This window comes from Lissotriton vulgaris, chromosome 5 (assembly GCF_964263255.1).
Source record: "Lissotriton vulgaris chromosome 5, aLisVul1.2, whole genome shotgun sequence".
Classification (NCBI taxonomy): Eukaryota; Metazoa; Chordata; class Amphibia; order Caudata; family Salamandridae; genus Lissotriton; species Lissotriton vulgaris.
In genome coordinates, this window is record NC_141693.1 from 1,195,749,235 (window position 1) to 1,195,762,590 (window position 13,356).

The window sequence follows — 13,356 nt, forward strand, 5'->3', positions numbered from 1 at the left end:
CCGCAACGGACCTCATCAGCCTCCGGACGTCGCCAAACTTTAGGGCCCGGCTCCACCTCCGCGCTCCAATCCTCAGGCGATTGAGGAGATCGAGCGCGCCCTCACTATCAGCGGTCAGTCGGGTGCTTGGTTTGTCCCCAAAGGTACTTCAGGATGTCGTCTGCTTTGCTTTCGCCAAGTTAGGGCCCGTCCAGCATGCCTATGAGTGGATTATAAGCGGATATTTTCGGTCGGCCGACGGAGCTGCTCTAGCAAGTAGCCATTCCGCAGCTCGGCCAAGCCACCCCCCCTCTGAATTCAGATGTTACTGCCACTTTGGGAGTGTTTATCTACTTCATCTGTTTAAGAATTGCAGTGTACATTAAGCCTAGGTTTGATCAAGCGTTTCAGCCATAATCCTGCAAGTTCAATATTTCTACAGTGAGGTGGCAGTGTCAACTTCTGATCGGCTCCTGTGATTGTCGAGTTGCTTTTCATGCTCATTACTGCCTGTTCCCAACTGCTCACAATGAGTATATTTTCTGATATACCGCCTAAGCATTTCCAGCAGTGATTTTTTAACTTCAGATAAAACGGAGATCGGCACACTCAGTTTCACATTAATTTTGTTTACTGTGGTAGGACTTGGCTGTGTTCGTTCGGTAACTGTTTTAATGTATTTACCGACTTTCATTTCAGCCACTAAAGTGTCAGTTCAACCGCTGTACTTTCTTTTAAAAAATGCTGACACAAACACCATAGAGCACTCTCTCTTACCTGTTGATTGCGCAGCTCCATGGAATCTTTCTGTGACGATGCTAAGAAGTGCAGCGTCACCGTGTGTGCCGCCATTTTGGGTTTGTCCTTTTCTTCATTATGTGGATTACTGTAGTCATCTTGCCAACCACGTTTCTGTTCATTATGAACGTCTCCAAGCACTTTCACACAGACCTTTTTATGTACTTTGGACAACACAGTGATCTTTGATTTTATTGGGGACTTTTCTTCATATTTCTACCAGGACCTATCTTGCTACTTTCTCTTCGATGTCTGTGGAGCCTGATGTTCTGATGTACTTTGGGGCACTTTGTCTTCCTGCAGCCAGCCCTATTGCCATCTGTACAGAGACGCTTTGCAGGTTTTCTCCCTGTATTCCTTCCTTACCTCTTCATGCAATTCCAACTTATGTTGGGGAACTTTAGCAAAGCTGCTTTGCTCATTTAAAGGCTCCCCTCCTACGGCGTTGCAACTATTTATTCTATTTTTTTACCTGTATTCATTTCTGTTTTCACATCCATGGAGCCATGTTTCTTAGACATTATTTTACCGTCTCCAGTTTTTGCCACATGATTTTAGAGATACTTTGCAGTTTTTTAATAGTTGTTTCACTTTCTGCTGTATTTTTCAGGTTATTCCTGCCACTTAAGCAACTTTGTTTCTGCCTCATTTCTGGCTCTCATTATTACAGCGTTTTACTGTTATGCATTTTCATGTTCTACTTATTTCTGCATTGATTTTTATTTTGCTATGTTACATGCTATTTTGTTATTAATGCATTTTGCTTGGTATGCAGGTTTACATACATTTTCTGTCTGTATCTGAATGTGGAGCATTTACCTTGTTCCTCTTTTATACATGATTTTTGCTTAACAGTGCCTTTATTACAGTGTGCGCAAGTTTTTGCATGTGGCCTAATTTGAGGTGTGAATGAATTTTCTTTGCTGTGTAGTTCAGCTCACCCAGATCACACTCTTCCTGGTGCACTTTTCCTTGTACCTCTGATAACTTCATGACGACACTTACAGTACATTTTTCATTTAGTGCGTAGGTTTTCATACGTGGTCTAATTTGAGGCGTGACTGAATTTCCTTACTGTGTAGTTTAGTTTACCCAGATTGTATTTTTCCTGCAGTTTCATACGTGGTCTAACTTGAGGCTTGACTGAATTTCTTTGCTGCGTAGTTCAGTTTACCCAGATCGCATTTTCCTGGAGCATTTTCTTTGTTCCTCTGATTCTTTACATGTGTACTTTATATTTAGGGCTCCCAGTTTTATGGTATTTATTTTTTTAACATTTCCGTCTGTATTTATCCATATTTATTTTTTTGTCATTTTATCTGTATATATCTGTATTTATTTTTGTCGCAAGCAAAAACAGACGTTTCAGCTAGTATTTTTCCACATTTATTTAAATAGACTGCACACGGTTGTTATAGGTTTAGCTATATGTATATCGGTGCCAAATTATGTAAACACAAAACAGTCCGCTGAAAACTTTGCCACAGAAATTACTTGCAGAATTAGTGAGCTGCTGCTGTGTTACAATATTGAAAACACTGTCATTAGCCATGATTATTAAATGTAAACACATTTAAAATTTAGACAAGTGCACCTGTGCACTTTCAGTGACCTGAAATTAGCCCCCGCACCTGAAATCTGGCTCTAGTTGCGCCTCTGCCAACTACGTTGGTCTGCAGAGGACATGACATGACTGCAGTTTCGCCTCTGAATTTCTTTGCTACTTGCACACGAGCGTAGAAAGCACCTGCCCTCTGGGGCACGGAGCACTCGCAAAACATGTGTTCCCATTTTGGCCTGGATTAGATGTGCTGAAAGGCGCTTTCAATTCATCGCCTTCACATTTGACACAGTTGGTTGTCCGCATTCAGAAAACGGCTGAACATTCACAAAGGGAGGGGGCTGTCACTAGTTCAAGGGCCCCTTGAGCCAAGCAGAGGGGGCCCCTCATATCAGCAGCTTCGACCTCTGCACACATGAACCCAAGAGGGCACATTTGCACACACCCACCTGATGTGACAATGTGTGCTGTGGCGCACTTGTAGAGTATTGTGCCTTGAGGCAGAAACGTTTTAAGCCATTGGCAAAGTGGGCAGTTGCCCAGGGCCCCCACCACCATAGGAGCTCTTTGGAAAATGTACTTTTGATCATTTGTACTTCTGTATTTTTCTCTATCTCAGGCCTTAACACATATTTCAATATTGTTTGGCATCAAGGTACTTCACTTAGAAGAATATTGTTAATGGGACAACCCAAAAATATTAAGGTCTTAGGTCCCCAAAATCCTTAGGAAGACACTGCCTTGAGGCGAGAACCAGAGTGTGCAGGAGATCAGACCAGATTCACAGTGGCCAGCGCAGGCGCAGTGACACTGACGCCCGGTGAGGGTGCCTGGCCCCTGGAACACTCTCTGATCCTTTATGAGTGAAAATAACAAGTCTAACACTCGGTTCCATCCTGTTGGGGTATTGCAAGGGAGCACATGACACAGTGACCCCTGGGGCTCTCCCGAGGCTTGTTCAACAAGCACAGGCCAGCTGTGCACAGAACCGGAAGCGCATCCTTTGTAGTCCGTGTTGGAATGAGAAGCATCTGGACAGACCTCTAGTTGGGACCGAGCTTCTTATTATTGGAGATGAAGCTGGCCTGCGATTATTGCAGGGCAGTAACAAAGAGCTCTGATTACACAAGGCCCACACCCACGGCTCCTGGCCCAAGATCAAACAGTGTTCACCAATACAGAGGAGCGGGCTGGATTTACAAAACAAACCATTCCTCTCAGTGAGCCTTCGTCTCACGGACAGTGCAGATACCTGTGGCCAAGGTCGTGATGTGTTTATTCATTCAAAGTGTTTCTTGGGATGCTGCTTCAGGGCGCTCTAGTATCTAGCGGAAAAGCAGTCTTAAGCACTTTGCAGAGGTTAAGTGTCTGCCCGGCGCGTACGCCATGTTGTCCCTGCCCCTCTGACAGGCAGTAGATGTGTATTCCATTATGTCATCTGTAACCTGCTGAAATGTAAACAGCCAATGTGCAGAGGGTGCCAGGGCCTGTGAAGGAGTCTCATCAGTTACAAGGGTAAGATCAGGTGTGAATCACTCGTTCTTGCAGTGCGCACACACCTGGCTGCCTCTCTTTTCGGTGAAGTGCTAGAGACTGGCTCGCAACGCCTATTGTGCTCAAAGGGCTTCAGCCCCTACGCCCCCCCCCTCCCCCAGCCCCCTTTGTGTGGCACCCCAGGCTGAGACAGCTTCCAGGGACACTCAAACATGAGCTTATCTCAGCCGCACAGAGTACTTCGAAGACCATTTAACTGTTAACTAGGCCCTGCCAGAGATTAATGGCCCAGAAGGTGTTAATGTGGGCAAGCATACCCTGCAGTCAGGAAGAGGGGCATATCAGCTAACCCTGGGCTCAGGGCTAGAGCACGGATTGCCGAACAATTCTCGGAATCTGATTTGGTCGTATTTTTCTGCTTTAATTTTATGAATACAGACGGAAGGAAAATATTTTTCCGTCTGTATTTATATGTAAAAATCTGTTGAAATGGAAAACCGGGAGCCTTATTTATATTTACAGTTTAATTGTCAAATTGTACGCAGGTTTACTTATGTGGTCTAATTTGAGGTGTTACTGAATTTTCTTTGCTGTGTAGTTCAGTTTCCCAGATCGTACTTTCCCTGCATTTTTCACTTGTGGTCTAATTTTAGGTGTGACTGTACTCTTATCTTTGGTATGGTACAGTTTACGCAGATCGCAGACCTTTTCTACATGTCTTGCTTTTGGTTGATGTGTGAGGTGTACGCCAACTGTTTTCTTTCTTTACTTTCATTTCTTCCTGGTTTCCTTCTTCCTGTTCCTGTGTTCGGTGGTTCCATACTTCTCGCTAGCCTGTCCAGTTGGTGTAGTTGTGGTGGTCATTACTTTTGCTTATGTACATTTTCTTAGTTTGCTTTCCGTTCTTTTACTTTTTTCCATTCCTTTTGAAACTTCTTACTTCAATTTTTTTCTCTGCTAAAGAAGGAGATGTGTGTATTTTCTATTTTTGTATTCATTTCGTGCTGTAAAATTTGTCATACTGTATCACTTTGTACTGTATTACATGTTTTCTTTTCTTTTATTGCTTATGTTTACATCACATTTCACCTTCCTTATTTTTAGTATGTTTTCATACTTGTGTGCATTCACAATTTTCTACTGCAATTTCTTATTGATTATTCTGTGATGTTACTGTACCATTGCTATTTACATTTGCTTTCTCTTTGTTCATTTTATAAAGAGGGAAGGTGTGTTCTATCCAAGGTTTCTACCTTACTACTGCCCTGTTTCTCTGCCTCTGCTGTTCAGCCAGTGTGAGTGGAATGTTAGTGTGAATGTGATGTCATTGGAATGTTTGGTATGCTGCAAGAGGACTGTCAGTTGGATCCTGGGTTAGGCAGCAGAGAGGACGTTGCTGGTGGGGCTTTGATTACATATACACTGGAAAACCTATCTAACCATCTAAGAAGAAAAAACTTATCATCTGTAACCTATCGAAGTCTTCTGGAATTCCTTACCAGGATGTAACATTTATTCACATCGTTTCCGTTTTGAACTGACTCACTATAGTGATAATGCCGAATAGTTCAGACAAATATCTGTTTTCTTCCTTTCAATGCAAGACGCTACCCAAATTGTGGTGCATCAGAGGGGGGAGTAAACATGTGTTGCATCTGAAGCAAATTTAGCACTTCAGTGTTTCTGAATTTTGATTTTACCCCTCTGATCTTGACTCTTTCCGCAGCATCCACAGTAACATATTTTCCCAGCAGAACTTGAAGCCGTCGCGGATACGTTAAACAAGCATTGGAAATGCAATAGGGCTCGCATTAGGAAAGTTTGAGCTATTGGTCTTATAAATGAATTTTTTTTTATTTATGTGTTATTTTTTAAAATAGCTAAATTAATAGCTTTGTCATTTACAATGCCAACAGTTATAACTTTCGCAAATGTGACACCTATAGCATTTGTAATGCAACATGTTTTGTATTTACGTGACTTAGATGTATTGATATTACAAATAAGGAAAAAAAGAAAGAAAAATGGACCAACAAAAGAAGAAATGGTTATGAAGAGAAAATGCAAAACAGGAATAGGACAGAAGAATGAAAACAAAACTTTTAAAAAAGCTTGAAACAAAGGGCACGAAAATAAGAGACAAGAGTATGATGAAATGGAGAGCTAGAGGGGTCGGGGTGAGCACAGAACGAAGGTAGGAATGATTAACCGTCAGCACCAACAGTGGACATGCGATTGTGAAAATTGTGCTCTGAAAACAGGACGGACACAGCAGTGGACCACAGTGCAGAAACGCAGTTAAAGCTTAATGTGAGAGAAGTACAGACACACTTTGCACCAGTGAAACTAGACACGAGATTGGGAGTGGGGCTGGGCCGGGCGGTGCTGCTCTGCACATCATCGAAAACAACAGTTTATCATGGCGGGGGAGGAAGAGGCAGACTGCGCGAAGAGGGCAGGGAGGGAGCGACTGTTCGTAAAAGATGGAGACCGAAAGAGGAGACCGTGAGAAGAAAAAGTGGGCAGAGACAGGAGAATGAGGTGAGCGCGGGGACTGGTGATAGATATCAGGGCGACAGGAGGGAGAGGGCCCGAGGGAAGGGACTGCGGGTCACAAGAGCTTTCTGTGCCGGGGAGGAAGAGGAGATAAAGGAAGAGGGAGGAGATAAGACAGAGAGCAGCAGGGGGAGTGAATGGGATGGAGAGATGTGGGAGGAAAGAAAAAGAAGGAAAGCCGGTGGAGGGAGGGGTAGAGAGGGAAGCAAAGAAATGTGGCTGGCGAGAGGGGGAGGGGAAAAGAGATAAGAAGAAGGAGCTAAAGTGTCTATTAAAGTAGAGACAGAGTCCGAATACTGTAGAAAAAAAGCTCTTGGCAATGCTGTGGGGAGGGGGGAGGAGAAATGCGAGAAAGCTGCCATGTTAAAACAAGTTTAAAAAAAAAACAAGCATCAGAGAGCATAAAAGGAGACACGGCCTGGCGGCCGTGAAACTGAAAGTACGGCTGGCCGGGAATAATTAGGGGATGAGAAATGCGCTGGGAGGAGAAATGCAGAGCGCAGAGCGCATGCTGAGAAGCTTGTGGGAGGAAGGCTGGGCTGCCTTTGATGTGGTAATGCGAGGCAGGCAGGCAGTCAGCCTGTGGCATTGTGCACGCGCTTTTCAGGGCTTGCGCTTGCGCAATGACCTAAAAAGCGCACATGCACTGCATGGAATCGCCAGTGGTTAAACTCTGGATAAGCCACTATAGAGCTTCGCCAGCTATGCGCAAGCGCATCAGCAGGCGAGCCCTAAAAAATGAAATACGTAACCAATTACTAGGTACAGTAAGAAATATAAAAGGTGTTGGAAGGAATAATGGTCCGTTTTCAAGGCTACCCTTTCCTGTCTTTTAGTCGGGTTTGTGTGATCTCTTCGTACCCTGCATGTGTTAGATTGGTGAAAAACAGGTTTCCCGCAGCAGAGGCCAGCAGGGCTTCACAGAGCCGCGTTCAGCTTTGTTCTTGGCCGGGAGACGCAATCAAAGGCTTTCTTACACAAGCATTGGCATAGTCAATAGGTCTCGCTTTTGGGACCTTTTAGTATTTAGTTATGCAGCACAATATCCTTGGTGCAACAACATCAACTGTTGCATGGCCGAACACTTATAAGGTCCCAAAAGCGAAACCTATTGGCTATGCCAATGCTGGTCTTACTTGAGCGAAGGCATCATTTGATAAACCTCTGCTGGGATGCCATCTGCACCTGGAACTTTAAATTTTTTCATACCATACAAGGCCTCGGTCAGTTCTTCCAATCTGATAGGGGAATACAAAAGTAGACTTTGCTCCCCCAACAGGTGTGGGAGTCTGGCTTCTTCAAAGTTCTTCTCTATCTCATCTGGGGGCCCGGTCAGCTCCTGAGAAAAGTAGTCTTTCAAATATGCACTACACTCCTCATTAATAGGGCCTCTTGCCACAATACCCAGGCACCTTGCGTTCTTTAACATTAGTATACAGGTCTGTGACCTCGCTCTCTTTCTTTAACAGCCAGCCTAATACAAGACCAGACCTATCCCCTTCTTGGAACAGTTTCTGTCTGTATTATGTGTGTGTGTACTTTCTTGCCTAGACTAAGTATCTTTTATCTGTCATATAGTTATTACCCACTGCCAGGCAGCCGTAGGATCGGTCAGGATCTGCTAGTTCTGCTGTGCATGAACATTTTCTAAATTGGATGAAGATCAGTCCAACTGTTGATTAACTCCAAATGTCAGTGCCATAAACTCCCCTCTAAGAGGACCTCTGTATGCCTTCCACTCCTTAGCTCAACTCTCAGTTGACTTGTGACTGTGTGCGAAGAAATGTCTCCTTCATATACCACATGAAAGCCCCTTCAGTCATTACGTCTATGTGCATTGACCATAAATGTATATAGGTCCTAGCACATCTCTGCTTCAGAGTAAGGATTCAAGGTACGTGATCGGATAAAAACCTGTTTAAGTAGGAGATATTATCAAAACACTGCAATTTCTTCTCTATATTACAACACACAGTCCAGTCTACTGTGCCTTCCATGTACAGCTGAATAATAGGAGTAGGTCTCATCATGTGGGTGGTAATGACACCAGATATTTACTAGGTTAAAGTCAAAAATAACCAGGTAAAATTGTTTCTTTACCCGGTTTTATACCAGGCTTTGCGGGGTTGGGAATAGTTAGTCCAATCTTTAATCCAATACACAAATAAAATGGCCTGACCGGATTAATGTGCTTGTAGCATAATCAGCTACTAGTCATAATTTCAGGAAAGAATGTTTTATCGTCCACATTAGGGGCGTGGTGTTAATCAGGCAGGAGTCATAATACTCAAGGATTTCCGCCACTTAAACACATCTCCCCTTTGGGTTTATCATCGTATCATGGGGCTTAAAAGGAGTGCCTGATACTATCCATGTAATCACAACCCTAGCATAAAAGGAATATGTAGCAGCAAACATATGTCCCCATTTAGCCATTTTTTTCACCTCAGCCTGATCAGTAAATGTGTTTTCTGTAACATTGCTATTTGGAATTTATATTGCATGAGGTAGGCGTACAACGTATACCGTTTCCCTGCCAATATCGACCCCACCCCCCTGTTAACAAGGAGCATTTAAAGCCCAAATAATATTAAATGACCTCATATGAGTTATCCATACAGTTCCGATAGCACAGCCGGAGGAATGGCCGCCATACCCAGAGAATTAGGTAAATTAATCACCAATGAAATTACTCACTTTTTCCCTTCAATACATTACTAAAATCATGCAAGGCGTGCCAATTCTTTCCTCTTGAAACTTTGCCCAAGTGATGACTTCATTGAAATAAATAAATAAATACTAACACCCCATTAATTAATTCCTATTGTCCCATTTCAGTGTAATGCTCAGATTTTAAAAATATCCACGCCTTCTATCACTGAAAATCAACAAAATAATGATGCAATTAGTGATTCCTTGGCAAAACAGGTTTATGCCCAGCAGAGGTACCACAGGACATACTAACCTTGCAGTGGTGATAATTGACTGGGCAGAGGCGGAACACCACAATGTCCTTCATATCCCTTGATGCCGAGAAGACATTTGGCCAGGTGCTGTGGCCACTGCATTGGTTTGGACTTCCGTTACCTGTTATCAAGTGAATACAAGCTATGTATTATATCTCAAAGGCAATGTTAACTATAAGTGTCCACTTCTCTACCCCATTTAATATTTCCCATGGTACTAAGCAAGAAAACAAGGATGCCCTGTTCCCGACTCAATATGCTCTGGGACCATTTTTAGGGTTTTGATGAATAGATCAAATAGAGTTAGAATTCAGGTGGTGTGTTAACTCAACACTCTAAACCGCAGCTCAGCCATGTATGTGACTGAAGCTGCTGTCACCCAACTTGGTAAGGTTTTGGATATAAACTTAATAAAGATAAACACATGTGCTAACGATAGGCCAAGAACCTCCATATGATGCTCAATCATTCTCAAAGATGGGGTATAGCTAACAACAAATTTAGACAACCTGAGACCCAGTAACTATACACCCACTTTGTAGGAAGCCACAGGTTCTATAAGAAATGGAAACAGCACTCCCCTTTAAATTATTAGGGTGTGCTAACCTCAATAAAATTATACTGTTACCCAAATTATTGTATCTATTTCATGCACTTACCCTAGATCTTCAGATGCCCTTTTTTTTAAAAAAGTAATGCGTCTATATCAGCTATCAAATGGGGCCATAAAAGACCATGGTGAGCCCCTCCATTTTTTTTTTACTTCTCTTGGCAAAGGGAGGATGGGCACTCCCTAAACTCTTGCTCCGTTATTGGTCAATTTTAAGCATATGCTTACCAAATAAACACAAGATGAATCAACAAAAATTTGGTTTACAAATAGGATACTCTCTCAGCCGGTCTTATTACTTCTTTTCCAGTTCTTCTTTTTCAGATCTCCGCCCCTAAAAGACCTCCAAAACCTGTTATATTCTAGGTTATCAAAACACAAGTCTCGAGAGACATCTGCACATGCCACTACATCCTGCAAAAGCATGGCTATCAACCACTATGCTCTGGATAGTCTTAAGGTGCATTACCTACTCTTATGACTAATGAAAACTTTAGGTACTAAGCAGGACCATGCCATGTTCCTGTTCAGTCCTGCCTGTGCAGGTGTTGGCAGATTCCCCTTCTTGAAGTCCACGCAAAAACAAACTCTTTGGCATAATGTTAAAGTCCTTAATTCCGCTCTATAGATACTTGGAAAATCAAAAGTCAAAAAAGTATTTTAAAATTGAACTACTCATCCTATCAGGTGGGATGCATGCTGAATTTCTGTCCTGTGCATGCTAGGCAGACAGTTAGAGGTCAAAATGATCAGATTCTGTCAAGGTGGCTTACAGCTCAGATGGAATAGGCAAGTTTCCCTGGTTATGAGGAAACGGCCTGATCTACACAATAATAGCCAAGTTTCAGTGGAGTATTTTACACACAAAAAGACTAGTACATTCACTTTCCTCCAGCGATACAGAGGTGACATGGTATGCAAAATAACAATAAATTGGGATGCGGCCTACAGTACTTACCAGTGACTGAGATTAATTCAAGCATTCCACCCATCACTTTTTGTATACTTTAGCTTTTAAGTATTACAGCTTGTGTTCTTAAACCGGGATCAGCAGGGAGTACAAAAAGTTAAGTCAAAATGTTGTCTGCTTCGACTAAGGATACCAGAAGAGTGTGATGTCACGAGGATCAGAAAGCTGCTTTGTCAATGACCGGGAAGGTGATCTAGCTGTTTGAGCCAGACCTTTTCCTGGAGAGTAATCGGGCTTCCCCCTGATTGGGGGGAGGGTACAGTGTGTGCATGAGAGGAAATGATGCTCACACGGCAATCCAAAGCACAAAGTGTAGCAGAAAGTGGCCTAAAACATACCCCCTGAAGTATTTTGAGAAAATTGTTCCATTATTTTTTTCTGCTGCAACATTGCCGGAGATCAACAAGCTCCGCTGGCTTATTGGCTAATAGCAAAAAATAAGGAGTGTTTTTTGCAGTTTTTTTATACAGCATGAACTTGACGCAAAGGTGTTGAAACGCTTTACATGGGCACGGTTATATTACACAAGGACAAGTTCAATTTCGTTTTTTAGGCTCAGAAGGATTAGGCTAGTTGCCGAGAATAACAGGATATTGAGCCTTCGCCGCGAGTCGAACCTCTCTCCCCGGTTCCAAAGTCGGCAGCTTTCGTTGTAATGCTACACGTTCCACATGCACACATCCCTGGCATGATAGAATGTTAAAAACGGACACCTTCCTCTTTCGAGTGCATTGAACAGAACGGTTTCGATAAGTGAAAAAAACACAATTGTAGTTTCATTCGGAAGTAAGCATTGGCCATTGTAAGCAGTATACGGGACGTGTGTACCTGCATCTTATTGAGAAGAACAAGAGAACCTCACAAATGCTGTAGATGAGAAAATGGATTCTCTTTAAACTGAATACTTCTGCTGCCATTAGGACAGTATGGAATAAATCACTATTAGACAAAGCTGCGGTATAACTCTGGGCTATATCTTTGAGCGCAACAGGAAGAGAGTTTGACATTGGGAGTAATATTAAAGTGAAATCGAAACTACAATTTAAATTTCAACTTTACCCCGTAATTATTTATATGCTACAGGAGTCCCTATCCGGGGAATTTACCAAAGAATCAAGACCCAGGCCGGAGCCGTGGGGGTGGACATTTCACGATACTGACTATTTCGCGATCCTGGGATGGTTTTAACAGCAGACATTATGCCCTATGGTATTCATGTTCAACCACTTACCGTGAAGCAAGCAGTTAATCTCACTGGGGGCCATGACTCTGGTATACACAGGCAAGCATCTATAAATAATGGGGAAGCAATCAGAATACCTACTGCTACAGGCAGGCGTCTTCGAGGCACACTGAATGTCTGTTACGATGTGCTACCGTAAACCGAATTTATTACAAGGTACGTTTTCTCACCGCTCGGATCAAGCACCTGAAAAGCAACTATTACATCCTAAACCTGCTGTAGATAAACTGCTTCCTTTCATGCTCTGTTACTACTAGGTGCAACAAAGAAACAATGTTCTGAGAGGTAAGGATATGTAGACAATTAAAACATGCATGCACATAGCATTACTTGTAAAGAAAGAAGGAGAGTATTCGTTGGTATGACAAAAGATAGTTAATCATCTTTATATTATAACATTAGTTTCATGGTCGGATGTTATACAGTTAGAGACAGCACTGCATAAATTGAATTGATGACAACCATATAAAACTTGGTGCATAAAAGTGTACAAAGTGAAGGTGGCGACACAAGTGAAAAGTGAACAGCGTGGGCGGCGCACTGCGAGTAAGGTGCAGATAATTTACAGTGAGTGGCTCGAAAGCGCTTTTGACAACGTGATATCACAGTAGGCAGAGGTTCTTTCAATTGAATGTAGAGCCACAAAGGAGGAGTGCGCCTGTTATTTTGGCTGTTAGGTCGACGGCGTTTCGATCCACATTGGTTTGGATCGTCATCAGGACTTGGTTGTCTGAGTTGGGGCGTGCTGTAAGGAAAGGGAAGAGGATCAGGGGTGGGGTTCCAGGAATTGGGAAGGTAAGACATCTCAAGGGAGGCAATTAGGTACCTTGGTGGATTCCGGTAGCGTGAATCGTCTATTTAGCAAGCTTCCACGAATAGGAGGGGCAGTCTATGGCAATTGGTGCAGGCCAAGTAAAGAATCGTCTGTAGACTGCATGGGGGCTCTGGGGAGACAAGAAAGAGTCAGAGGAGCACTGTTTGGATGGAGTGAACTAGCCTGGCGTGCTATGCTTGTGTGGGTCAAGCCTTCTGATATCAGCATGATGCCGATTGGGGGCTATACTGTTAGGCAGTAATACGGGGGCTAGAGAACCTAATCACCACGTACCTTGAGTAATCTGTGCTTTGATCGGCCGTGTTGGATCAGCCGTGTTCTAGCATGTTAGCTGTGGAAAGGTA

At 43.1% G+C, this 13,356-nt stretch overlaps 1 protein-coding gene across 7 annotated transcripts in view; it reads right to left on the reverse strand.

Annotated features, from left to right (window-relative positions):
- The window catches only part of IKZF5 (IKAROS family zinc finger 5), a 140,500-nt gene that overhangs the window by 116,334 nt on the left and 10,810 nt on the right, over positions 1-13,356 (reverse strand). For 5 of the 7 annotated variants that reach the window (XM_086922987.1, XM_086922991.1, XM_086922985.1 and 2 more), the window contains exon 2: positions 9,354-9,475. The exons of the other annotated variants lie outside the window; for them this stretch is intronic. Coding sequence is in view for 3 of the 5 variants with exons in the window: in XM_086922991.1 (XP_086779117.1) it covers positions 9,354-9,456 (103 nt within the window). In the remaining 2 variants the exon portion in view is untranslated. The remainder of the gene's footprint in view (positions 1-9,353; positions 9,476-13,356) is intronic. 7 annotated transcript variants of the gene reach the window in all.